Raw genomic sequence first — 23,774 nt, forward strand, 5'->3', positions numbered from 1 at the left:
CTTCACTCTGTCACAGTCAGAGGTAAGTCTTCCACTCTTCTTGTATCTCTTTTTGGCCTTTGCTGCTTCTAGACCTGGTTTGGCCACTGCCCTGGACTGTGGCCCTCCCTGGCTTTGATATAGCAGGTGAGCCTCCTTTCTCTTCTCAAGGTGTTCTCAAAGAATACAGTGGAGTGAGATTCGAGGCTCAGTGCCCAACATCCCACTGCCTCTAACAGGTCATCGAAGCTGGGGTCCTGCATGGCCTTTTCTTTCCTCTGCTTGGGAAAGATCCCATTGCACATACATGGGCCAGTCCACCACAGCTCCATGTTCTCCTGTTACCTCTCTGATCCATAGAGTGAACAGGGCACTCTGCATTCCCTACCTGAACCCTATACCTGTTGGGTGTCTAGTTGCCTCAAGACCACATGCTTGCTCACCAGGTTCAAATGAGCTCATCTCAGCACTGTCTCCGGTTTCAGATAACCAGGAGGCCTGCCTCCCACCTGCTAATAGAAGCTTCTATTGGCCTTCTCAATCCATTTAGAATCCTTGCCCTGCTCACAATGATGGATCTTGCAGTCTGAAGAAATTGTCAGAGTGGGCTGGAGGAGCCAACCTGCCAGGCAGTTGGTAGCTATGCCTAGCTATAGACCATAACCTGCCTGCGGTTCTAGGGCTAGCCTCAGGGCTAACTAAGGCTCTTCCTAACTGTCTAGACCTGTGTGTGCCTTAGTTGAGCCTCACCAAGGTCTGGTTCATCACAGAAGCAGACACCATGGTGACCACTGAACTCTGTGTGCATGCTCTTGCAGGACCCAGAGGTCCAAAGCGCTGCTGCTTTCTGCTGTCCTGCTGGTGTGACTCAGGTGAGTATCGGGGCCACATCCCAGGGCTTCAGGAAGTCTTAAGGTCAACCCAGATCACCCATTGCCCCCTCATGCCTGTGTGCCCCTGAGGACTTACAGAGCTCAAACACAGAAGAACAGGTTTCCTCCCCAGGGCTGCAGCTAGAGGTTCCCATCTAGTCTTAGTGGTGGTTTGTTGTTGTTGTTGTTGTTGTTGTTGTTGTTGTTTTTGAGACAGGATCTCACTGTGTGGCCCAGGATGGCATAGAACTCACTAGGTAGACCAGGCTGGCTTTAGACTCACAGAGATCCACCTGCCTCTTCCGCCGAAGGGCTGGGATTAAAGGCACAAACCACCATGCCTGGCCTTCAGTCTAGTCTTAGCATGGGAGGAAGAAGCCATGTGGATTCAAAACAGTTCAAAGCTGTCTCTGCCATTTTCTGCTTAGCATTCTCTCTTTGAGGAATGCCTTTACTTATTTTTTTTTTCACGATATTTAACATTCAAAAATGTTCTGTTTACTCTACTTGTGCTTCTCAGAAAAGGGAGACAAAGTGTCAAAAGTGGCATTTCAAAGACTTGAAGGAATGGAGACACTTGGATTAAACAGATTCTATCTAAGCCCATGGCATTCAGTAGCAATTCCACGAATATGAGCGGATTATATTTTCCCAGTGCTGAACCCTTGTGGGAAGCTCCACTGGGCATGGGACAGGCCAGATCTCCTTGACCTTGTCTGAGAGGCTTCCATCCACTGCAGGGTGGCAGGTTGATACTAGGATGGGCAGGAGGCTGTCGGCTGCCGGCCCAGGGAGCAGCAGGGCTGACCAGTGGTTTGTTTTGCAGCCGACACCATGAGTAGCGACACAGAGATGGAAGTGTTTGGCATAGCCGCACCTTTCCTCCGCAAGTCGGAAAAGGAGAGGATCGAAGCTCAGAACCAGCCCTTTGATGCCAAAACCTATTGCTTTGTGGTTGACTCAAAGGAAGAATATGTCAAGGGGAAAATTAAGAGTAGCCAGGATGGGAAAGTCACTGTGGAGACAGAAGACAGCAGGGTAAGTAAGACATTTGTTCTTTCTCTTTTTCTCCCTCAACACTGGCCCAAGCTCCCCACATGGCTTTGCATAAGCTTATACCCCTCCTCCACCCACTTCTGGAGCCAGAGCCTGGATCTGGAATTCAGCATCTGAAACAGTGCTAAGGCATCCCAGACTCTAGGAGAAAGCGGAATGCCCTAGCCTCTATCAAAGGATGGGAGATGGGACCCCTAGTGGCTGACTAAAGCATTTCGTTTTGGGTGTCTTTTGTCACTGTATTGTTTTGGACCAGAGAACCAGCCTCACTGTCTCAAGGGTGGAGTGCTTTTAGAACCCACCCTTTGTAGGTTTGCCTAGCTCTGTCAGTGGTCATCCAACCAAGGAAGGAAGGGTGATGTATAAGGGATCCTAAAGACAACAAGGTCAAAGAACCAGGCTCTCTGTATCTGGAACTGCATGGAAAACTGAGTTCACTAAACTCTGTGGGAGGAAGGGAGGAATTTGGGGCTTTAGAAGATCGCAAATGTGTCATGTTACAAGGAAGAAAACACAAGAGCTGTGGGTATGACTCAGTGATAGAGCACGAGGCTGGCATACGCAAAGTCCCGCATTCAATCATCACATTCAATCACCACGTGTGTGAGGGTGTGTGTAATGGAGGTAGAAGCAGAGACAGGAGGAGAGAAGACACAAGAGACAGAACGGCGCCATTCGGTGGAGAGGGGAGGAAATGGGCAGCAGCAGTGTGGAAGCTCCCAGAAGGAAGACATCTCCTCATATCTCAGGTTAAAAATCTGAGAATGGGCTTCCAGAACAGGACAGAAGGCAGGAGCTAGACTCAATGTAGGATTTTCACGGGCTCTAGGGAGAACGTGCCTGAGAGGCGTCAAGAGAGCCCACGGCCCAAGTGGATTAAGGGAGGGAAGGAAGGTAGCTCTGTGGGTCACAGTACTCAGGGATGAGCTATTTCCAAAATCACTCCTAAAGAGAAAGGAGGGCAGGGGCTGACAGCCCCACCCGCCGGGCCTCAGACCCTCCATAGAGGACAGCCCTAGGTGGAAGTCTTCCTCTTAAAGCAGAGCTCTAGGGATATTGCAGAAAAGGAAGGGTGGGCCAGTGGCTCTTCCCCAAGAGCAGGGAAGGCGGTAAAGGAAGTAGGATGGGGCGTGGACAGCTGCTTCTTTATAGATGGGGCGTGGCTCTCAGGGTTGGACAGCTGCTTCTACGTAGACGGGGGCGTGGTTCTCAGGTCTGGACGACTGCTTTACATAGACGGGGGCGTGGTCCTCAGGGCTGGTTGGCTGCTTTACATAGGCGCGTGGTTCTCAGGGTTGGACAGCTACTTTTATATAGATGGGGCGTGGCTCTCAGGGTTGCACAGCTGCTTCTACAGGGCAGTGAAGTTAGCAGGCTCTATGGGCAGTAGCCCAGGGCTACAGTGCCTCTTCTCTCATTCTCTGTTGTCTCTGGTCAGGCCTGCTGCAGACATGCTCTTTTCTCTGAGGAGGTAGGAGAGCTACAGGGACAACCAGTGCCATAGCCAAACAACTTCCTTTGGCTCCGATTCTGTGTCATAGCCCCCCACCCCCGTTAGTCCTCGGAAATCTTCTTTCATCACATTGGTCACCATCCCCCAACCCCAGGCCCAAGAGAAAAACAGAGACACAGAAATAGAGAGAGATTGAGAGACAGATAGGGACAGAGAGACAGACAGACACAATGAGAGACAGAGAGAAAGACACACAGGAAGAGACAGAGAGGCAGAATCAATAGTCATGAGTGGACTTCATTCAATAGAAATCACTTCTTTATGCGTTATCAAAGGAACTCTGGCAACACACACATATTACATATACAACATTTACACACATTACATATACAACACATGTGTATATGTATATACATATATGTATGTATGCATATATTTTGCTCCTATAGACCTATGTGGGAGCAGACCTCATGTTTTCCCACTGCCACCTACCGTCATAACCTTGCTTTTCCCCACTGTCACCAGGCATTTCTTCTGCTCACCTGGACTGCAGTCTCTCTTAGGGTGCCAGACACACTCAGCAGTGCGATGGCTGGGGAACATTAGGTAAACCTGAGAGGACTCTTCTCTTTCAGACCCTGGTGGTTAAACCAGAGGACGTGTATGCCATGAACCCCCCCAAGTTTGACAAGATTGAGGACATGGCCATGCTGACCCACCTGAACGAGCCTGCCGTGCTGTACAATCTTAAGGACCGATACACGTCCTGGATGATCTACGTGAGTGGCTCATCAACTCGCCAACAGGCTATTCAGGATATCAGAAGGAGGGGGGAGGAAGGCGCTTTGAAAGAGTCCTGTTTTCTTGGCCAAAAGAAAGGAGATGAAGTAGAGAAGTGAATGATGACCAGACAAGCCAGAGATGGATGAGATAGGAAAGAGAGGGGCTGGAGAAAGGGAGGCAGGGAGGAGGAAAGTGGAAGAGGAGCAAAGGTTGGGAGGAGGAGCCCCAAAGAGCCAGAAAGCTGGGGTCACCATGAGCATGGTATTAGTTGTGGGAGGACTAGCTACTTTCCCTTGAATTCCAGTTACTTCATTCATCAATAGAAATCATGATTTCTTTATGAGTTATCAAAACAAGCCTTAGTAAAGGCAAAACATGTGTGTGTATATATATTACACAAACAATACACATATATATGTACATATATATATATGATGTGTGTAAGTATGTACATTTTTTTTTCTTCCATAGACCTACTCTGGCCTCTTCTGTGTCACCGTCAACCCCTACAAGTGGCTGCCGGTGTACAACCCTGAGGTGGTGGATGGCTACCGAGGCAAAAAGCGCCAGGAGGCCCCGCCCCACATCTTCTCCATCTCTGACAACGCCTACCAGTTCATGCTGACGGGTGTGTTTTCGAGAAGGAAGTATGGGTGTAGGGAGTGGGCACTAGACAGGCTCAGGGGCACTCTGGTGCGAGGCCCTAGAGAAGGAGAGGCAAGGAGGAAAAGCTGTAGGTTCTTGGGGTAGGGAGTTTGCATTTAGCTTAAGTATGGGTTAGGCCATAGGAAAGAATATCCTTATGGATCAGAAGCAACGACTGACCATCTTTGAGGTCAGAGGCTGAGAGAAGCCTCCGTTTTCAGCAAGGCCTTGACTTCTCTGAGTCCCATTCTCAGGACAGATGTTCTTTAAATCCCCACCTCTGACTAAGCAGACAAAAGAACAAGTAAATAGATAAAGAGAAAGGAACTCAATAGTTGAAACCCACTGCTTGCATGATGGATAAGAACCTCTTTGGACATAGCCCTCAGCTCTGCTTTCTTCCCCTCTCATAGATCGTGAGAACCAGTCCATCCTGATCACGTGAGTATCTCTGCTTAGAGAGGTTTCTCAGCTGGGGCCATAGATGTATCCCTCAGCTCTGATCGTTAGACAGTGCTTAGAGCAAAGCCCATGGTGAAAAGGCAGATTGGGGGTGGGTAAAAAAGCCTCAGAGAACTAGTTATACCCATGCTTGGATCAACTCAGGCTGTAGCCAGGTCCTCTGCCCCTCTGTGTGGTGGCTCATAGTGATTGGATGTGTGTGTCAGATGTGTGGAAGACTTCTGGATGACATCTTCAGGTGCTGGTTTATGAACAGGACTAATTTCTCTGTCTTTCCATCCTTCTAAACAGTGGAGAATCCGGGGCCGGGAAGACGGTGAACACCAAGCGGGTCATCCAGTACTTTGCAACAATTGCAGCCACTGGGGACCTTGCCAAGAAGAAGGACTCCAAAATGAAGGTGGGGATAGGAGCAAGGAAAGGGCTAGGGTGGAAGAGCATGAGGGATAGCGTGGGGTTGACCGTGGGTCGATTGGTCTTTAAGTCAAGTCACCGGAGCAGCCAGGAAGCGAGGCAGGCAGGAAAAGCAGAGCAGATGACGATTTTTTTTTTAAAATTATTTTATATGTATGAGTACACTGTAGCTGTACAGGTGGCCGTGAGATATCATGTGTGTGGCTGCTGTTGATCTCAGGACCTCTGCCAACCCCGCTCGCTCTGGCGTAATTTACTGACACACCAGAAGAGGGCGTCAGATCTCATTACGGGTGGTTGTGAGCCACATGTGGTTGCTGGGATTCGAACTCAGGACCTTCGGAAGAGCAGTCAGTGCTCTTACCCACTGAGCCATCTCGCCAGCCCCAGATGACGATTTTTAAAATGAGCATTTTCGTGGCTTACAAACATGTTTTCCCTTCCTCCTGTACTTCGTGCTTAGGGGACGCTGGAGGATCAAATCATCAGCGCCAACCCCCTGCTGGAGGCCTTTGGGAACGCCAAGACAGTGAGGAACGACAACTCTTCCCGCTTTGTGAGTCTGGCCTTGAGTATGATAAACTCTTCCTTTCAGCCTGCTGGAAAAGTCCTAGTGCGGGAGCTTGGGGAACTTACAGCTAGGCGGGAAGAGACAGTACCAAATGCACAGGCCACGTGTATGTGAGGCTCAAAAATTCACTGAGAAACTGGGGACCAGTTCCTCAACAGATAGGGCTGGCTGGTAAGGGAGTTGGGTACATGAGCCAAAGCTGCAGGGTAAGGAAGGGTTGAGAGGAAGAATGGCTTCGTGCTCCCCAGGGTGGGTGGTGTGTGAAGCATTCCTGCAGAGGCAGAAGATGGAGAAGAGACCTGTCACTAACAAGGGCATTAGCCCCGAGGAAGACTTTGGGTTTTGTCTTAAGCACAGTAGGAAGGATTCTGTAATCAGGGAAGTGACATGGTTCAGCATCCCAGTTATTCCATTAATGAGATCTGGGAAGTCCAGGAAGAGGCAGAAACACCAAATGGGAGAAGAAGGGACAGGCGGGAAGACTACTGAGGGAAAGGCTCCTACGGGAGGTGCTCGGGAATCTAGAGGAATTCCTCAGTCGTGGAAGGAACTGGTTTCCCTCTCCCTCTATGCAGGGCAAGTTCATCCGCATCCATTTCGGCACCACTGGGAAGCTGGCCTCTGCAGATATTGAAACTTGTAAGTACGCTCAGTGGGATGGGTGAAGTCTCTGTGCCCTGGGGAGCATTGTGAACCCTGACGGGCCCTGTGCTTCTGTTCCAGATCTGCTGGAAAAGTCCAGAGTCACCTTCCAGCTGAAGGCTGAGAGGAGCTACCACATCTTCTACCAGATTCTTTCCAACAAGAAGCCTGAGCTGATCGGTGAGCTGGTAGGGTAGGGTAAGGGAGAAGGGGTAAAGTCAGCCTTTGGGCAGACCCAGGAGAGCTAGTTGTGCCTGTAGAGGACTCTACAGCCATCGCAGATTTGTATCAACCACGGGATCTGGCTCCTTGGGCAGCAACTGTATCAGTTTCTAAAATCATGTAGTGTTTATGTGAGTATGTGCGTGTGTTGTCTTCTGGTGTATGTGTGTGTGCGTGTACATGTGTGCATGCTGATGCCTGAGAATGGTTTTCTTGATTTCTCTCAACCTTGTGCATTAAGGCAAGGGTTCTCGCCAAGCCTGGAGCTACTGTAGCTTGCCAGAATGCTGCTAGGACCCATGTCTCTGCCTTCTGAGTGCTGGGGATTACAAGCAGAAACCCCTACATCCACCTAACTTTTATATGAGTTTTGAGGATTCGAACTACAGTCCTTATGCTTCCGTGGCAAGCACTTTACATGCTGAGCCATCCCTCCCGGGCTCACTGTACCAATTTGAAAAACCTGATCAGATGTGCTGTAATGGGGCAAAATCATGATTGGTTCCATGATAGACTTTGAGTGGGATGGAGGTTTCGCTCGTCCCATTGAGCACTTAATGGTCCTTGAGCGCCCCCTTGTGTTTCAGCATAGGAACCAATCTCAGCTCACGGAAGGCCAGTGCAAACTGATTAACGACCCAGCCAGGGAGGGTCATTTCTGTGTCTATCTTTTTTTTCAGCTAACAGAGGCCTGCCTGCGTGCTCACTACCTTCCTTATTTTCAGTCTATCGTAGCTTAGTCTTCTGACCTCCATCCTGAAAACAGGCTGCCAGTTTCCAGCCAACTTTAGAAAACCTATCCCAAACAGCCTATGCTTTCCCTAGCCTGGGCTCCTGCCCCGGCACACAGTAGTCATCCAGTTTTTCTTATTCACTGTCCCCAACACACACTGGCAATACAACATTCACTTGAAAAGCAAAAACACAAATATTTTTTCTTCTAGGGTTTTCAACTTGTATGGCATGGAAAACTGCAGTTTCCCCTAGACCAGTAGTTCTCAACCTTCCTATTGCTGGAATCCTTTAATACAGTGCTTCATATTGGGATGACTCCAACTATAAAATTATTTTTATTACTACTTCTTAACTATAATTTTGCTATGCTTAATAAAATATCTGTGCTTTCCAATTGTGACCCTTATGAAAAAGTTATTTAACCCCAAAAGGATCGCGACCCACAGGTTGAGAACCACTGCTCTAGAGATTTTTTTTTTTTTTACTTCCGCATCTAATTTTGACCCCAGTGGTTGAAGTCCCAGGTCAGGGCTCGGGAGCACACTGCCACCTAGTGGAGTTTTCATTAGCCATGTATGAATTCCTCATTTCAGAGTTGCTGCTGATTACGACCAACCCTTACGACTACCCATTCATCAGCCAGGGTGAAATCCTGGTGGCCAGCATCGACGATGCTGAGGAGCTGTTGGCTACAGATGTAAGCAGGACCACAGAAAGGTGGGAGAGCCTCCACATAGTGAGGGCCATGGGCAGACAAGCTGTCCTTTCCATTGCAGAGTGCCATTGACATCCTGGGCTTCACCCCGGAGGAGAAATCTGGACTTTATAAACTGACAGGGGCAGTGATGCATTATGGGAACATGAAGTTCAAGCAGAAGCAGCGGGAGGAGCAAGCCGAGCCAGATGGCACTGAAGGTACAGTGTCACCAGAGCAGGCTACAGAGTGGAAGCAGAGAGCTCACTCCCCTGGGGCCATCCAGAGAGTCTTTTGAAAATGATTAATCTGTCTTCCCCTCTGGAGAGTGGATGAGCCTTTTCTAGGCCTGCAATAAATATAAGGAAGCATCACCATCTAGTTATAAAACACTTATTAGTTTAGTGTGTGTGTGTGTGTGTGTGTGTGTGTAAGGATTCTATACCTCATGTGTTGAAGTCAGAGTACAACTTTTAAGAGTCAATTCTCTGCTTCCGCAATACGAGTCCCTGGGATCAAACTCAGTTGTCAGGTCTGGTGCCCCATGCATCTACCCCCTGAGCCATCTCTCTGCTTCCTCCACTTACTTTTGGTGAATTCCTAGAAAGGTCTTATTCCAGATGCAATGTGACATGGCCAGGGCTTTCTGGGGTCCAATCCTGCTGCTCCATGAAGTCTGCCACTGGAAGGTGTAGTGTCATGGGTCCCGCAGAGACATTTCAGGGACGAGGAATATGAAAATGGTTTGCCTCCTACCTCTCTGACCATGATCTTTCCTTTCTGACCAGTGGCTGACAAAACAGCCTACTTGATGGGCCTGAACTCCTCAGACCTCCTCAAGGCCCTGTGCTTTCCCAGAGTGAAAGTTGGGAATGAGTACGTTACAAAAGGCCAGACTGTGGACCAGGTAAGACTGCCTCAAGTTCAGGAGGGACGTAGGACCCTGATGGCCATGGTCTTCTTACTAATTTGCTGGCCTCTCCTCCATTAGGTTCACCACGCTGTGAATGCTCTCTCCAAGTCCGTTTACGAGAAGCTGTTCTTGTGGATGGTCACTCGTATTAACCAGCAGCTGGATACAAAGCTACCAAGACAGCACTTCATTGGGGTTTTGGATATTGCAGGTTTTGAGATTTTTGAGGTTTGTATTGTTTCTGTTTTCTTATATCTTCACATGGGAGTTTTCACAACCCTAACAAGAGCACTAGGATGATTTTCTTGCAGGAAGGATAGAAAGAGCAAGCTGGATAGGAGAGAGATAGCCTATCAGGACACTGTGTGTTGTTTTAAGACAGTTGGAGAGCCGGGGTTTACTCAGGGTTTACTGCCTGTTGTGAAAGTAGGGAGAGCTCAGTATGATATCCAGAATACTTGCATGAAAAAGCAAAAATGCTGGGCATGGTGATGTGTTCTCAGAAGTGGAGATGTAGAGACAATCAGATCCTTGCTGCTCACTGGCCTGTCAGCCTACTTACCTAGAAATTTCCAGGCAAACAGGTCCTGTCCAAAAGAAAGAAAAGCTGGATGGTGGATGTTGCTTGAGAAATGACACCCAAAGTTGTCATCTGGCCCCTGTAGGCACGTGCATGCACACACACACACACACACACACACACACACACACACACATGTGCAGCCACACATATTTGTGCACATGTGAATATACACATACATGCTGATACACACGGGACTATAGACTTATAGTCTTTTAAACAGACTTTCAAAAGTACTACCAAATAGGTAAAATTAAAAAAAAAAATCAAATAGAGGGCCAGAGAAGTTGATATTGTCAATTGTGTACTAGTTGATATAGTTATCTGGCTGGTTCTGAGTTAGAAGCGAATGTGTTTTCAGTGTTTGCGGGGTGGCAGCCATGCAAGGAGCGGGGGAAAGAGGGGACATGCAAGGGGCGGGGGAGAGAGGGGAAGCTTGTAGTTTAGTTGAGAAGAAACAGAAGCCTGTAGGGCATGCAGAAGCATAAACACAAAATAAGTGCACAAGAGGGACGCAGAAGCGGAGAACCATGTAAGTGGAAGACTCATGATTGGCTCTGAAAACACAGAGGAGCGGGTGGGACTTGACCCATGAGGAGGAATGAGGATGGCGTTTCCATTTTGAAGGATGCCTAATTCTTTCACATGAACGTTATGTTTTGGCATCAGTATAACAGCCTGGAGCAGCTGTGCATCAACTTCACCAACGAGAAACTGCAACAGTTTTTCAACCACCACATGTTCGTGCTGGAGCAGGAGGAGTACAAGAAGGAAGGCATCGAGTGGACCTTCATCGACTTCGGGATGGACCTGGCGGCCTGCATCGAGCTCATCGAGAAGGTATCCCACTCCGTCCGCTCTGTGCCCCCTTCCCATGTACTTTCCGTTCTTATTTACTCAGCTGCTTTGCCTCGCCTTCAATCCAGCCGATGGGCATCTTCTCCATCCTGGAAGAGGAGTGCATGTTCCCCAAGGCGACAGACACCTCCTTCAAGAACAAGTTGTATGACCAGCACCTGGGAAAATCCAACAACTTCCAGAAGCCTAAGGTGGTCAAAGGCAAGGCCGAGGCCCACTTCTCCCTGGTGCACTATGCCGGCACTGTGGACTACAGTGTCTCAGGCTGGCTGGAGAAGAATAAGGACCCCCTGAATGAGACCGTGGTGGGGCTCTACCAGAAATCCTCCAACAGACTCCTGGCACATCTTTATGCCACCTTTGCTACAACAGATGGTAACTAACAGACTTCCTAGACAGGAGCTTTGTCTTCACGTAATCTCCCTTTCCCACAGCACACAGAAGTCTCGGTACACCCACTCACCGTGACTGGGCCCTTTTGTGTTTTGCAGCGGACGGTGGGAAGAAGAAAGTCGCTAAGAAGAAAGGCTCTTCCTTCCAAACGGTGTCTGCGCTGTTCAGGGTAGGACAAATTTGAGTTAATCCATTCACAGTTCACCCGAGTCATAGCAGAATGAGCCATGTTGAGATCCTAGGCTTGATTTATTCAAGGGTGAGTTAGTCATGCTGCCCGATGGCTCTCTCGGGGTGAGACCCATGGACCGTCTGACAATATACAGATGAGGTTTAACAAATCTGGGGTGAGGGTTTGTTCCACTGTAACTAACAGGTCTGGCAGGCTGGGGGCAGTGCGTTCTCAGTTCCAATTATCTCGCTGCCTTCAGTATGCCCATGGTAGCACCCAGGCCCCTGGTAGGGTCAGACACATTTTCTGTCTTAATTTTGGAAATCATTTTGTAGTTGGTGACCATCTTGCAACCTGGGAGAAAGATGACTGAGGCAGGTCACATCCCTGTGCTTGGGACCAAAAATCAGACTTCAGTTTTTTGTTTTTGTTTTTTGACTAATCCATATATAATGAGATTATACACATACTTATTATATAAGTATGGCACCCAAATCTAAACACACAATTCATGTGTTCCACATATGGCTTTTACAGGAAGGACGTAGATCATTCTACATATTCGAAGCATACTACTGTTTTGCCTACATGAGATGGGATGTTCTATTTGTGTGTCATGTTGGTACTCAAAAAATTTTCTCAGATTTATAGAAGAAAATCTTCAGATTTTAGAGCATTTTAGATTTTAGATTTTCAAGATGGAGATGTCCAAGTTATGGCAAGTGTGTACATCTCTGGGTTTGGGGCTATTCAAGGACAGAGTTAATTTCACAATTTTTAAAAGATTTATTTATTTATTTTTATGTATACAAGTACATTGTAGCTGTATAGATGGTTGTGAGCCTTCGTGTGGTTGTTGGGAATTGAATTTTAGGACCTCTGCTTGCTCCGGTCAAACCCACTCACTCAGCCCCTGCTTGCTCCGGCCCAAAGATTTATTTATTATTATAAATAAATACACTGTGCTGTCTTCAGACACACCAGGAGAGGGCGTCAGATCTCATTATGGGTGGTTGTGAGCCACCATGTGGTTGCTGGGATTTGAACTCAGGATCTTCAGAAGAGCAGTTAGTGCTCTTACTCGTTGAGCTATTTCACCAGCCCAATTTCACAATTCTTAAGTTGAAGCCATATAGTTGAGTTTCACCACCATGCAACTAGTTGCCTCTGTGGAAGTTTACAGTAGGCTGCCAAAAGAAATGTTGTTGTTGTTGTTGTTGTTTTCTAGGAAAACTTGAACAAGCTGATGTCCAATTTAAGAACCACTCACCCACACTTTGTGCGCTGTATAATACCCAATGAAACCAAGACCCCAGGTGAGCCACCTGCCAGCCCTGAAGTTGCTGCTCAGTCTTTAAGGACTTCTGGGTGAAGCTCAGGTGTCTTGCCTGTGTTCTTAGGGGCCATGGAACACAGCCTGGTCCTGCACCAGCTGAGGTGTAACGGGGTCCTGGAAGGTATCCGCATCTGCAGGAAGGGGTTTCCCAACAGGATCCTGTATGGAGACTTTAAACAGAGGTACATCATCAAAATTCTCTGATTGTCCTTTGACATGGATAAGGGCTGGGATTTGAGGGAAAAAATAGCACATGAAAAGGCCTATTTCAAAAGAGCAGTTGTGGTTGGTCTTCCATGTGAAATAACCTATGGTTTGGTCAAGGTTCACGTTCTGTGTCATCTACATTTCTTTGGAACTTGTCTGATATATAACAGGGGAGGGAAAAAGCCCTGGCCCAAGAGTCCCAAGGCCTAGATTCTGGCAAAGTGACTATGGGCAAGTTTCTTTACTTTCTGGGAACTAGGCTTTCTGGTCTGTAGGAAGGGAGGCCTGCAATCACCGATCATTGCCAACATCCTGATCACTTCTGTGTCCACAATGGCAGATATCGAGTGCTGAACGCCAGTGCCATCCCAGAGGGCCAGTTCATAGACAGCAAGAAAGCTTGTGAGAAGCTCTTGGCTTCCATCGACATCGACCACACACAGTACAAATTTGGACACACCAAGGTAATGCATCAGTTCTGCCTTGTGCTGTTGGCTTTTGCATCCTCTTAACACAATGAGCCGGGTGGCTCATTCTTCTTATCCATCCTTCTGAAGGTGTTCTTTTTTTCTTTTTTCTTTTTCTTTTACTTTTTCTGAAGGTGTTCTTTAAGGCTGGCTTGCTGGGAACCCTGGAAGAGATGCGGGATGAGCGTTTGGCCAAACTGATCACTCGGACACAAGCCGTGTGCAGAGGGTTTCTCATGCGTGTGGAATTCCAGAAGATGATGCAGAGGAGGTGGAGTGGGGTCTTTGGTTTAAGCATGAGCTCTTTGGAAGAAGGTGGAAGAGGGGAGAGAGAATTCCTTATAGGAGCAATGCTTTGTTTGTTTGTTTGTTGAGACAGGGTTTCTCTATGTAGCCCTATGCAGTCCTGGAACTCACTCTGTAGACCAAGTTGACAACTCAGAGATTTGGCTGCCTCTGTCTCCCAAGCATTAGTATTAAAGGCATGAGCCACCACTGCCAGGCTGCTCTTTTTTTTTTTTTAATTATGCTCTACCCATCTGTCTGTCTGCCTGCCTGTCTGTCTGTCTATGTATGCTTTGTGTTTATGTGTGTGAGTATGTATGCTAAGGCTCACTTTCAGTGGTCAGAGGACAACTTGCAGGAGTCAGTTCTTGCCTCCACTATTGTGGGGCTTGAGAATTAAACTCTGGCTGTCAGGCATGGGATTGGGCACCTTTCTCTGCTGAGCCATCGTGGCTTTGTTTGCAGGGAGTCTATCTTCTGCATCCAGTACAATATCCGCGCCTTCATGAACGTCAAGCACTGGCCCTGGATGAAACTCTTCTTCAAGATCAAGCCCCTGCTGAAGAGCGCGGAGACGGAGAAGGAGATGGCCACCATGAAGGAGGAGTTCCAGAAAACCAAAGATGAGCTGGCCAAGTCTGAGGCAAAGAGGAAGGAGCTGGAGGAGAAGCTGGTCACTCTGGTACAAGAGAAGAATGACCTGCAACTTCAAGTACAGGCTGTATGTCTCTAGGAATCTTGCTTTTTCAAATCCTTCCTAGATTCGATCACAATTTTAGGAAATCTGGATTAAACCGAGGGTGGGGCATTGGGGTGCTTCGTGGAGGAGTTCACAAAGAAAGATGGCAGTGTCTCTCAAACCTTCACCTCTTAAAGGGAATTGCGATTTATTTTTAAAGGAGAGTGAGAATTTGCTGGATGCTGAGGAACGATGCGACCAGTTGATCAAAGCCAAGTTCCAGCTGGAGGCCAAAATCAAAGAGGTGACCGAGAGAGCCGAAGACGAGGAGGAGATCAACGCCGAGCTCACGGCCAAGAAGAGGAAGCTGGAGGACGAGTGCTCAGAGCTGAAGAAGGACATCGATGACCTTGAGCTGACACTGGCCAAGGTTGAGAAGGAGAAGCACGCCACGGAGAACAAGGTACTCGCTCTTCTTGCGGTTTCTCTCCAGCTCAAGGTACTCATGGCTAACCAAGCGCTCTGCTTCTACTAGTTCTAACTGCTGCGGTTTCTTTTAGGTAAAAAACCTTACCGAAGAACTGGCAGGCCTGGATGAAACTATTGCAAAGCTAACACGGGAGAAGAAGGCCCTCCAAGAGGCCCACCAGCAGACCCTGGACGACCTCCAGGCTGAGGAAGATAAGGTCAATTCTCTGAGCAAGCTCAAGAGCAAGCTGGAGCAGCAAGTGGATGACGTGAGCACTGGGTGTCAGTCTCTGGAGTCTCCCGAGGCTTCAGGGCGGAAGAGCCCTGGGCAGGGGCGGGGCTGGGGTTATCAATCAGAAATCATTTGATCCTGACGGGGAAATGATGCCCTCTTGCAGCTGGAGAGCTCCCTCGAACAAGAAAAGAAGTTGCGTGTGGACCTAGAAAGGAACAAAAGGAAGCTGGAGGGAGACCTGAAGCTTGCCCAAGAGTCCATATTAGATCTGGAGAACGACAAGCAACAGCTGGACGAGAGGCTCAAGAAGTATGTTCCCCCCTCCCCCCGCCCCGCCAAACACAGTTTCCGCTGTTCTCTGAGTGGCTGTGGATCCCGTCTTCACGAGTTCTCTATGTCCCTCCGCAGGAAGGACTTTGAATATAGTCAGCTGCAAAGCAAAGTGGAAGATGAGCAGACATTGAGCCTCCAGCTTCAGAAGAAAATCAAAGAGTTACAGGTAGGAAGAGGTGGTCAGCTCTCCCCTGCCCGTGTGGGTGGCTCACAAAGCTGAGTGGTGTCTGCTAAAGTCAGAGTAGGTAAGGTAGGACTGTGTGGCTGCCTCATGGGACCTCACTCTGACAGGCTTGACTTAGCAGTGATGACAGCGATGACCGAGTCCCTTAAACTTGCAACAGAATGCATGGGGGTGGATGGAGAAATTCCCAAGGTAGTTAGTGACCATATTGGTGCAGGAAAAGATTCATTTGGAAGAAAAATCATCAGCATTTATGTTTCTCTGGGGGAACATCCATGAGCAGATTCATCTGGTGGGAACGCAACCTCTTCTCCATCATCATCATCATCATCATCATCATCATCATCATCATCATCATCATCATCAATTTTTATATATTAATAGGCTTCCATGTGCTAGTTCATCACGTGCTTATAGTACTCCCTGACCCAGCCCCATCTTAACCACCTTCCCCACCTTCTTCTTCACCTTTGATAATCACTGTTTCATATTCAGATCGACTTAAACAAATTCTTCACATATACACCACTTGTTTTTCCGGTGTCTGGTGTCCTCCATTTTGCTGCAAATGGTAGAGCTCCATTCTTTTTTTTTAGATGAGTCATGTGCCATTTAAGTAAAGGATGTCTTCTTCATGCATTCGTGGGTTGATGACACCTATTCAATTGCCAAGTTAGCTGCTGTGACCCTGAGAGTCTCTTGGGCTGCTCTCTATAGGCTCGCATCGAGGAGCTGGAGGAAGAGATAGAGGCAGAGAGGGCCACCCGGGCCAAAACAGAGAAGCAGCGCAGCGACTATGCCCGCGAGCTGGAGGAGCTGAGTGAACGGCTGGAGGAGGCGGGCGGTGTCACCTCTACCCAGATTGAACTGAACAAGAAGCGTGAGGCTGAGTTCTTGAAGCTGCGCAGGGACCTGGAGGAGGCCACACTGCAGCACGAGGCCACGGTGGCCACCCTGCGAAAGAAGCACGCGGACAGCGCGGCGGAGCTGGCGGAGCAGATCGACAACCTGCAGCGGGTCAAGCAGAAGCTGGAGAAGGAGAAGAGCGAGTTCAAGCTGGAGATTGACGACCTCTCCAGCAGTGTGGAGAGCGTATCCAAATCCAAGGTGAGGGGCCGGCTGAGCAGACCCTGAGGGGCACCTGCAGTGGGTCAACCTAAGGCCACCTGCGACCTCCCTCCTCTTTCCAATCTGCAGGCCAATCTGGAGAAGATATGCCGAACTCTAGAGGACCAGTTAAGTGAGGCCAGGGGCAAGAATGAGGAGGCACAGAGGAGCCTAAGTGAGCTGACCACACAGAAGTCCCGGCTACAGACAGAGGCCGGTGAGCCAAGCTTGGTTCAGTTCAATCAAGCTCCGGATGCTATGTCCAGATGCCAACCTGGAATGCCAGAAGGCTTTCCCTCCCAGGGGCAGCACCCCTTTGCGGGGGCGGGGGGAGAATGCTTTGTTTTGTTTTGCTTTGGCTTATTTTAAAGGCAGGGTTCCCCACTCTGTTGGCCTGGAATTCCTTGTGTAGACCAGGCTGGCCTGGAACTTAACAGAGATGTCTGCCTGCTTCTACTTGCAAAACCCTGTTTTTAAAGGCCTGCATCACCACCCCTGGTGAGGGAGGATTTCTAAAAACACACTTTCAGAGAAAAAGTAAATGGAAGTAACACACAGGAGAGGCTGCCCCACACCTCCTGGAGGAGAACACCGAGTCTCCTCAGAGAAAACAGGAAGCAAGCAGATGGTCAAGCTTCCATGAGTAACACAAGCTTCCATCTGACAAAACCTGGATGGGGCAGGGAGGAGCCCAGCTTTTCTACCACCTGCCCGCCTTTCCCCTCTGACTTCTGCATACGCCCCAGCTGACCATATTTGCCCGAGTATAATTTCACATTTCCAGAGAGGAGACGAAGCCCTAAGCATTTTCCTTAGTGACACAGCAGGAATCATCAGGCACTGGGGGATGCTCCGGGGAGCGGAGAGGCACCCTGGTGATGTGCAAATGCATAATGGTTCTCTCAGCTTTTACTGGCAGAGGTCACTCCTGGCTTCGTAGGGTTTATAGCAATCGTTTATTAGGCTGTTATTTCCTTTTCATTGACACACCCCTGCTCTCAAGAGAGTGTGTGTGTGGGTGCCTCACCTTTATTACTTGCACAGCCCCCCAATGTGGTCCAATGTCTCACACTTGGTCATCAAGTGAATGTATGAATGGCTGACTGAATGAACTGTTTTCTTCCTGGCACAGGTGAGCTGAGTCGTCAGCTGGAAGAAAAGGAAAGCATAGTCTCTCAGCTTTCCAGGAGCAAGCAAGCCTTTACTCAACAGATAGAGGAGCTCAAGAGGCAGCTGGAGGAAGAGAACAAGGTACCCACTCTGAAGGATGCTTTCTTGATCTCCGTTTATTTGTTTTGTTTTGTTTTGTTTTTGTTTTCAAATGGCATCTGCAAAATAGAAGCAAGATTGAAAAAAAAAATGACGATTCAGCCAGTTGCTGAGAGCAGGGCACATCTGGTTTGTGTGCTACCCGCACTCCTAATCCACCGGGGTGTCTTTTGATTTTTTTTTTTAAGGCGAAGAATGCACTGGCCCACGCCCTGCAGTCCTCCCGCCACGACTGTGACCTGCTGCGGGAACAGTACGAGGAGGAGCAGGAAGGCAAAGCCGAACTGCAGAGGGCACTGTCCAAGGCCAACAGCGAGGTGGCCCAGTGGAGGACCAAATATGAGACGGATGCCATCCAGCGCACGGAGGAGCTGGAGGAAGCCAAGTATGTGTCTCTAATTAGAACCCGTAAGAGAACTCATGGCTTAGCACACTGACTCCAGAGTAACACAGGGGTGAATCTAATGAATGAATTTGTTTTGTTACTGGAGATTTCCCCATCACCCCAGTCTTTAAATGTAACATTGGCTGTAATGTAAAATGTAACGGAATGAACTTAGTTCATTTAAACACCAGCTTTGATCCCGGTTAGACCCGGTGAAAGGCCATTGATCAGAGACTCTGAGCAGATGGGGGATTCCCTTAAGGTTTATGCGCAGAGGCATGTGAGCCACGCAGTTGGTATCTCCAGCTTGGTGAGCACTGAGGCTTGAGGAGAAGATTGAAACTTAATGTCGTCGTCGGCTTTCTTCTCCTTTTCTTGAAGAAAAAAGCTTGCTCAGCGCCTTCAGGATTCAGAGGAGCAGGTTGAGGCTGTGAACGCAAAATGTGCCTCCTTGGAGAAGACCAAGCAGAGGCTGCAAGGGGAAGTGGAGGACCTGATGGTGGACGTGGAGAGAGCCAACTCTTTGGCTGCTGCTCTGGACAAGAAGCAGAGGAACTTTGACAAGGTGCGGGGACGCTCTGTGCTGGCTGGGCTCCACAGTGTGGGTATGTTGTGGGGGCTGTAGGAGGAAGGGATAGGCTCCCCGCTTTCCCCTTCTTTAGCACAGTGGCCTTAAAAAAATTCCCCGGACTTCACTAGCAATTTGTTTCTCCATATGTGACATGGACGGGGAATGGGATGGGGCAGAAGTCCCTTCTGAGGATTGTGGTAGCAGTGAAACCGTTTCCACTAGGACAGGATCTTTTCCATCCCGCATACACGTGCCTTTACGTGGCTCAGACTCCAACTTAGGTCCCTCCCTGTGACAGACAAACATGATTTGAAGCAGTGCTTTAATGAAATACTTTCATTCAGGGCCATTTTTCTTTCTTCTTTTCTTTCTTTTTCTTTTTTTAATTAGGAAAAGGGTAATCATGTCTAGCTAATTCCTTCTTTAAGAATTCATTTGCTTTCTGGATATGACAGTAGTTACTGATAGGTCATCTTGAGTAAGCTGATGGAATGAGAACCTTGCTCATTCAGTAATCTAGACCAGGCAACGGGAGAGAACCCTAACTCTGGGAGTAGCCCCTTCAGGGGTGACATTATGTTAGATGCTTGGCAGAGAGCTCACTAACAGAGCCTTTCCACGATGCTGTGGCAGGTGTTAGCTGAGTGGAAGACAAAGTGTGAGGAGAGCCAAGCGGAGCTGGAGGCGGCTCTCAAGGAATCCCGGTCCTTGAGCACTGAGCTCTTCAAACTGAAAAATGCCTATGAGGAAGCCTTGGATCAACTTGAAACCGTGAAACGGGAGAACAAGAACTTAGAACGTAAGCCAATCTGAACTGTCTGAGGTTGTGGGAAATCCTTTGCTTCATGCATCACGGCCAGAGTGTGTGAGAGTGGATGAGACTGCATTCTTCAGGCTCCTCCACAAGGGCCTGCAGATGCACCTATAGAACTCTTCACAAGCTGTTGTTTTGAGACCCTATACAATGTCTTATCTCTGAGAAGCAGAGGTCTTTAGAGTTACAGAGTGCTATCAACAGGCAGTTAGTGGGCGCTTCACATTGCCAGGAGCCTGTGCAGAGGCGTCCAAATGCAATGCAGACCCATTTCATTGCAGAAGAGATAGCAGATCTCACTGAACAAATTGCCGAGAACGGTAAAAGCATCCATGAGCTAGAGAAATCCAGAAAACAGATGGAGCTGGAGAAGGCTGACATCCAGATGGCGCTGGAGGAAGCAGAGGTGAGGATGGGTTGGGAGGCAGAAGCCAGAGCAGAGGCGACAGCTTGTGCCAGAGATGTTCACACTTCACACTTCTGGAGTCATGATCCTAATGCTCCTTCCCTATGACTGTGCAGCTGAGTGAGACCATGCCTGTGAGCTAACTTAACTTAACTTAACTTATTGGGGAAAATCATTACATTACAATAGGTTTACACCTGAAAGTGTACAAACCCCTTAGCTGAAGTTAGAATAGCTGTAAGGTGCTGCTTGCTTTTAAATGGCCAGAAGATTGTAAATACTTTTTGTGTTTGAGTGCACAATTGTAAATGAATAAGCATAAAATGTTTCACTTCTGCACTAAAGGTAAGTTAGTTTATTTAAAGGTAGTTTTGACTATTATGGAATTTGATTTAGGAATATCTCCTTGGAGCTTTTCTGACCCAAGGTTGAGTGAGTGATCTGCTCTAGAGCAGCACTAAAACTCTTCTTTTTTTGTTTGTTTGTTTTGTCTTTTAAAGGCAGCTCTTGAGCATGAAGAAGCCAAGATCCTCCGGATACAGCTTGAACTGACCCAGGTGAAATCCGAGATTGACAGAAAGATTGCAGAGAAGGATGAAGAGATCGAGCAGCTGAAGAGGAACTACCAGAGAACAGTGGAGACCATGCAAGGTGCCCTGGACGCTGAGGTGCGCAGCAGGAATGAGGCCATCCGACTGAAGAAGAAGATGGAGGGTGATCTCAATGAGATCGAGATCCAGCTGAGCCATGCCAACCGCCAGGCCGCAGAGACCATCAAGCACCTCCGGAGTGTCCAGGGACAGCTGAAGGTAGAGGGAGCTTCCTGGGGTGGGGGAACTAGGCACGGTTTGTGGTCCTTGGCTCTCGGATTCACACACTCTGTCTTCTGCCTAGGACACCCAGTTGCATCTGGATGATGCTCTCCGGGGCCAGGAGGACCTGAAGGAGCAGCTGGCAATTGTGGAGCGCAGAGCCAACCTGCTGCAGGCCGAGGTGGAGGAGCTACGGGCCACGCTGGAGCAGACAGAGAGGGCCCGGAAGCTGGCAGAGCAGGAGCTGCTGGATTCCAATGAGAGGGTTCAGCTGCTGCACACCCAGGTGAGGGCGGGAGGATTGGGGTCTGAGGTTCCGCCCCAGATGCACTGTATGACACTCCCTCCTCTTTCCCAGAACACCAGCCTCATCCACACCAAGAAGAAGTTGGAGACTGACCTCACACAGCTCCAGAGCGAGGTGGAGGATGCCTGCAGGGACGCAAGGAACGCAGAGGAGAAGGCTAAAAAGGCCATCACTGACGTGAGGCTCCTGCTTCCTCCCCACTGTGGCCGCTGATAGCATGTCTCATTAAAGCCCTACTTTCCTCTAACCCCACAAATACCCGGTAGAAGTCTACCCTTTTGGGACACACATCAGACTATTCCCATCTCCCGTCAAACTCGCCTGTGCCCTCTTGTACTGTTAAAAGCCAGCAGATGGGGGAAAGGCAGGACAGGAGTATACTTTTTCTTTCCTGTCCCTGGAGAGGTGTTTCTTTCACTTGCATCTGGAAATGAGGCCCTCGGGGGGTGCTATTCCATCACATGGCTCCTTTCCTCTCGAACTTTCCTGGGTCTCCTCCAGGCTTTCTAGTTCTGTAGCTATAATGGCGCCACCTACTGCCTTGTATGGGAATGTCACCCTAGTGCTATTTTATTTTCCTGTAGGTGTTACTTCTTGAGTCCCTCCCTGACGGGATTCTACCGTCTCAGGTTAATCTCCTCTAAGCCTTAGGCGCTTTTGCAACTGTGTGTTGGTGATGATTAAAAAACAAACAACAAACAAAACAAAACCTGGGCGTTGGGCAGGTCCCAAGGAGACCAGTTTCAGGATACTGTTTCTCACTCAGCCCTTCTAGAGTTTATTTTATAAAATGTATATCCCAGATGTAGCTTTTGTCCTCTTTCAACGAGGAAAGTGTGTTCATTCATGTTCTTACCCGCTGTCCTTTCTGTAAAGCATGCTCTCTGCACACCATGGAATGCCGGCTTCCACAGCTGCAAGATCTCTGAGCCTTGCCCACACGTTTTGCCTTTCAGGCCGCCATGATGGCGGAGGAGCTGAAGAAGGAGCAGGACACCAGTGCCCACCTGGAGCGGATGAAGAAGAACCTGGAGCAGACGGTGAAGGACCTGCAACACCGTCTGGATGAGGCTGAGCAGCTGGCGCTGAAGGGCGGCAAGAAGCAGATCCAGAAACTGGAGACGCGGGTACTTGCTGGGGGGAGGCGGGGGAACCTCTGCCTGGCCAAGCCCAGCTTCCCAGACTACCCCCCATTCAGGGCTCAGCACTAGAATAATGCCCCAAACATCTCTCCAGATCAGAGAGCTGGAGTTTGAGCTAGAAGGGGAGCAGAAGAGGAACACAGAGTCTGTGAAGGGCCTGAGGAAGTATGAGCGGCGTGTTAAGGAGCTCACATATCAGGTAGGTGGAAAGATTACATGTCCAAGGTTTGAATACCACTCAAAGCTTGGAATTGGACAGAACACGTGTGCACCCCCAGGCTGACTAGGCCCTTGTACAACACTGCCCCCTCTCCTTTAACGACATCCCTACCTTCATTTGCAGAGTGAGGAGGACAGGAAGAATGTGCTGAGATTGCAGGATCTGGTGGATAAACTTCAAGTGAAAGTCAAGTCCTACAAGAGGCAGGCTGAGGAGGCTGTAAGTCCAACGCATATGTGGCCTGGCCCATTTCCCACGGGGAGACCCGAGAGCGGATCATGCAGATTTTACCCTCTGGGCTCTTTGCCTTTAGGATGAACAAGCCAATGTTCATCTCACCAAGTTCCGGAAAGCCCAGCATGAGCTAGAGGAGGCCGAGGAACGTGCTGATATCGCAGAATCGCAAGTCAATAAGCTGCGGGCTAAGACCCGGGACTTCACCTCTAGCCGGGTAAGCTGACCTGGGGAATGCCCAGAGATGCAGACACGTCAGAGTTGGAAGTTGCTGTAGGGGATCCTCTACTTCCCAGTCAGAGATTCTCAAGTTCAAAGAAAACATTCTTTATAGTCGTCTTACCTGGGTGGAGCTGCACTAGAAACACGTTTATAATGAAAACAAAAAACAAACAAACAAACAACAAAGCAAAACCGCGCTGTCTCTTCAGCGCCCCCTGCTGGTATGAGAGAAGCTGTTCAGGAGCACCCTCTAGAGGTAGCTGAAGGTGTCTGCAGTTACTGTACCTACAGGCCCATTGTGGCTCCTCTCTCTGAGGTCCAATTTCTCAGATTATGGAGGAACTTCATGTGGGCCATCATGCATCCTCCCAAACGACCCCCAAATTCCCTGCATCCCATTGAAATACATAAACAACTCCTTGATGCTTGCGGGAGGAGGGGTTCAGGAAGTGTCTCTGTTGCCTGACTTGACTGAGAGCATCCACATTCTCTCTAGATGGTGGTCCATGAAGGTGAGGAGTGAGCAAGCCCTCCTGGTGCAGGGCAGAAGATATGCAGAATGTATGTTTTCGTGGCTCCTGACAATCCTACTTAATTTCCATGTATCCCTTTTCCACATGCAATAAAGTTTGCCTTGTTTCAAGTTG

At 48.9% G+C, this 23,774-nt stretch overlaps 1 protein-coding gene across 1 annotated transcript; it reads left to right on the plus strand.

The window, feature by feature from the left end:
- On the plus strand, nucleotides 1–23,774 carry LOC116077744 (myosin-3). Its single transcript, XM_031352507.1, has 41 exons — nucleotides 1–22; nucleotides 798–851; nucleotides 1,678–1,889; nucleotides 3,996–4,139; nucleotides 4,615–4,771; nucleotides 5,202–5,229; nucleotides 5,542–5,650; nucleotides 6,128–6,220; nucleotides 6,811–6,874; nucleotides 6,959–7,057; nucleotides 8,428–8,531; nucleotides 8,611–8,749; nucleotides 9,317–9,435; nucleotides 9,520–9,669; nucleotides 10,691–10,861; nucleotides 10,948–11,254; nucleotides 11,371–11,441; nucleotides 12,673–12,760; nucleotides 12,845–12,962; nucleotides 13,328–13,451; nucleotides 13,589–13,725; nucleotides 14,205–14,460; nucleotides 14,639–14,881; nucleotides 14,979–15,155; nucleotides 15,285–15,430; nucleotides 15,530–15,620; nucleotides 16,356–16,745; nucleotides 16,836–16,962; nucleotides 17,878–17,996; nucleotides 18,203–18,399; nucleotides 18,781–18,964; nucleotides 19,604–19,769; nucleotides 20,066–20,190; nucleotides 20,691–20,999; nucleotides 21,085–21,288; nucleotides 21,361–21,486; nucleotides 22,266–22,436; nucleotides 22,546–22,650; nucleotides 22,795–22,890; nucleotides 22,985–23,122; nucleotides 23,624–23,774. Exons 3-41 carry the CDS (start codon nucleotides 1,686–1,688, stop codon nucleotides 23,648–23,650), a joined length of 5,823 nt encoding a protein of 1,940 aa, XP_031208367.1. The 5' UTR covers nucleotides 1–22; nucleotides 798–851; nucleotides 1,678–1,685; the 3' UTR covers nucleotides 23,651–23,774.

The sequence above is a fragment of the Mastomys coucha genome, unplaced genomic scaffold (genome assembly GCF_008632895.1).
Source record: "Mastomys coucha isolate ucsf_1 unplaced genomic scaffold, UCSF_Mcou_1 pScaffold5, whole genome shotgun sequence".
Taxonomy (NCBI): domain Eukaryota; kingdom Metazoa; phylum Chordata; class Mammalia; order Rodentia; family Muridae; genus Mastomys; species Mastomys coucha.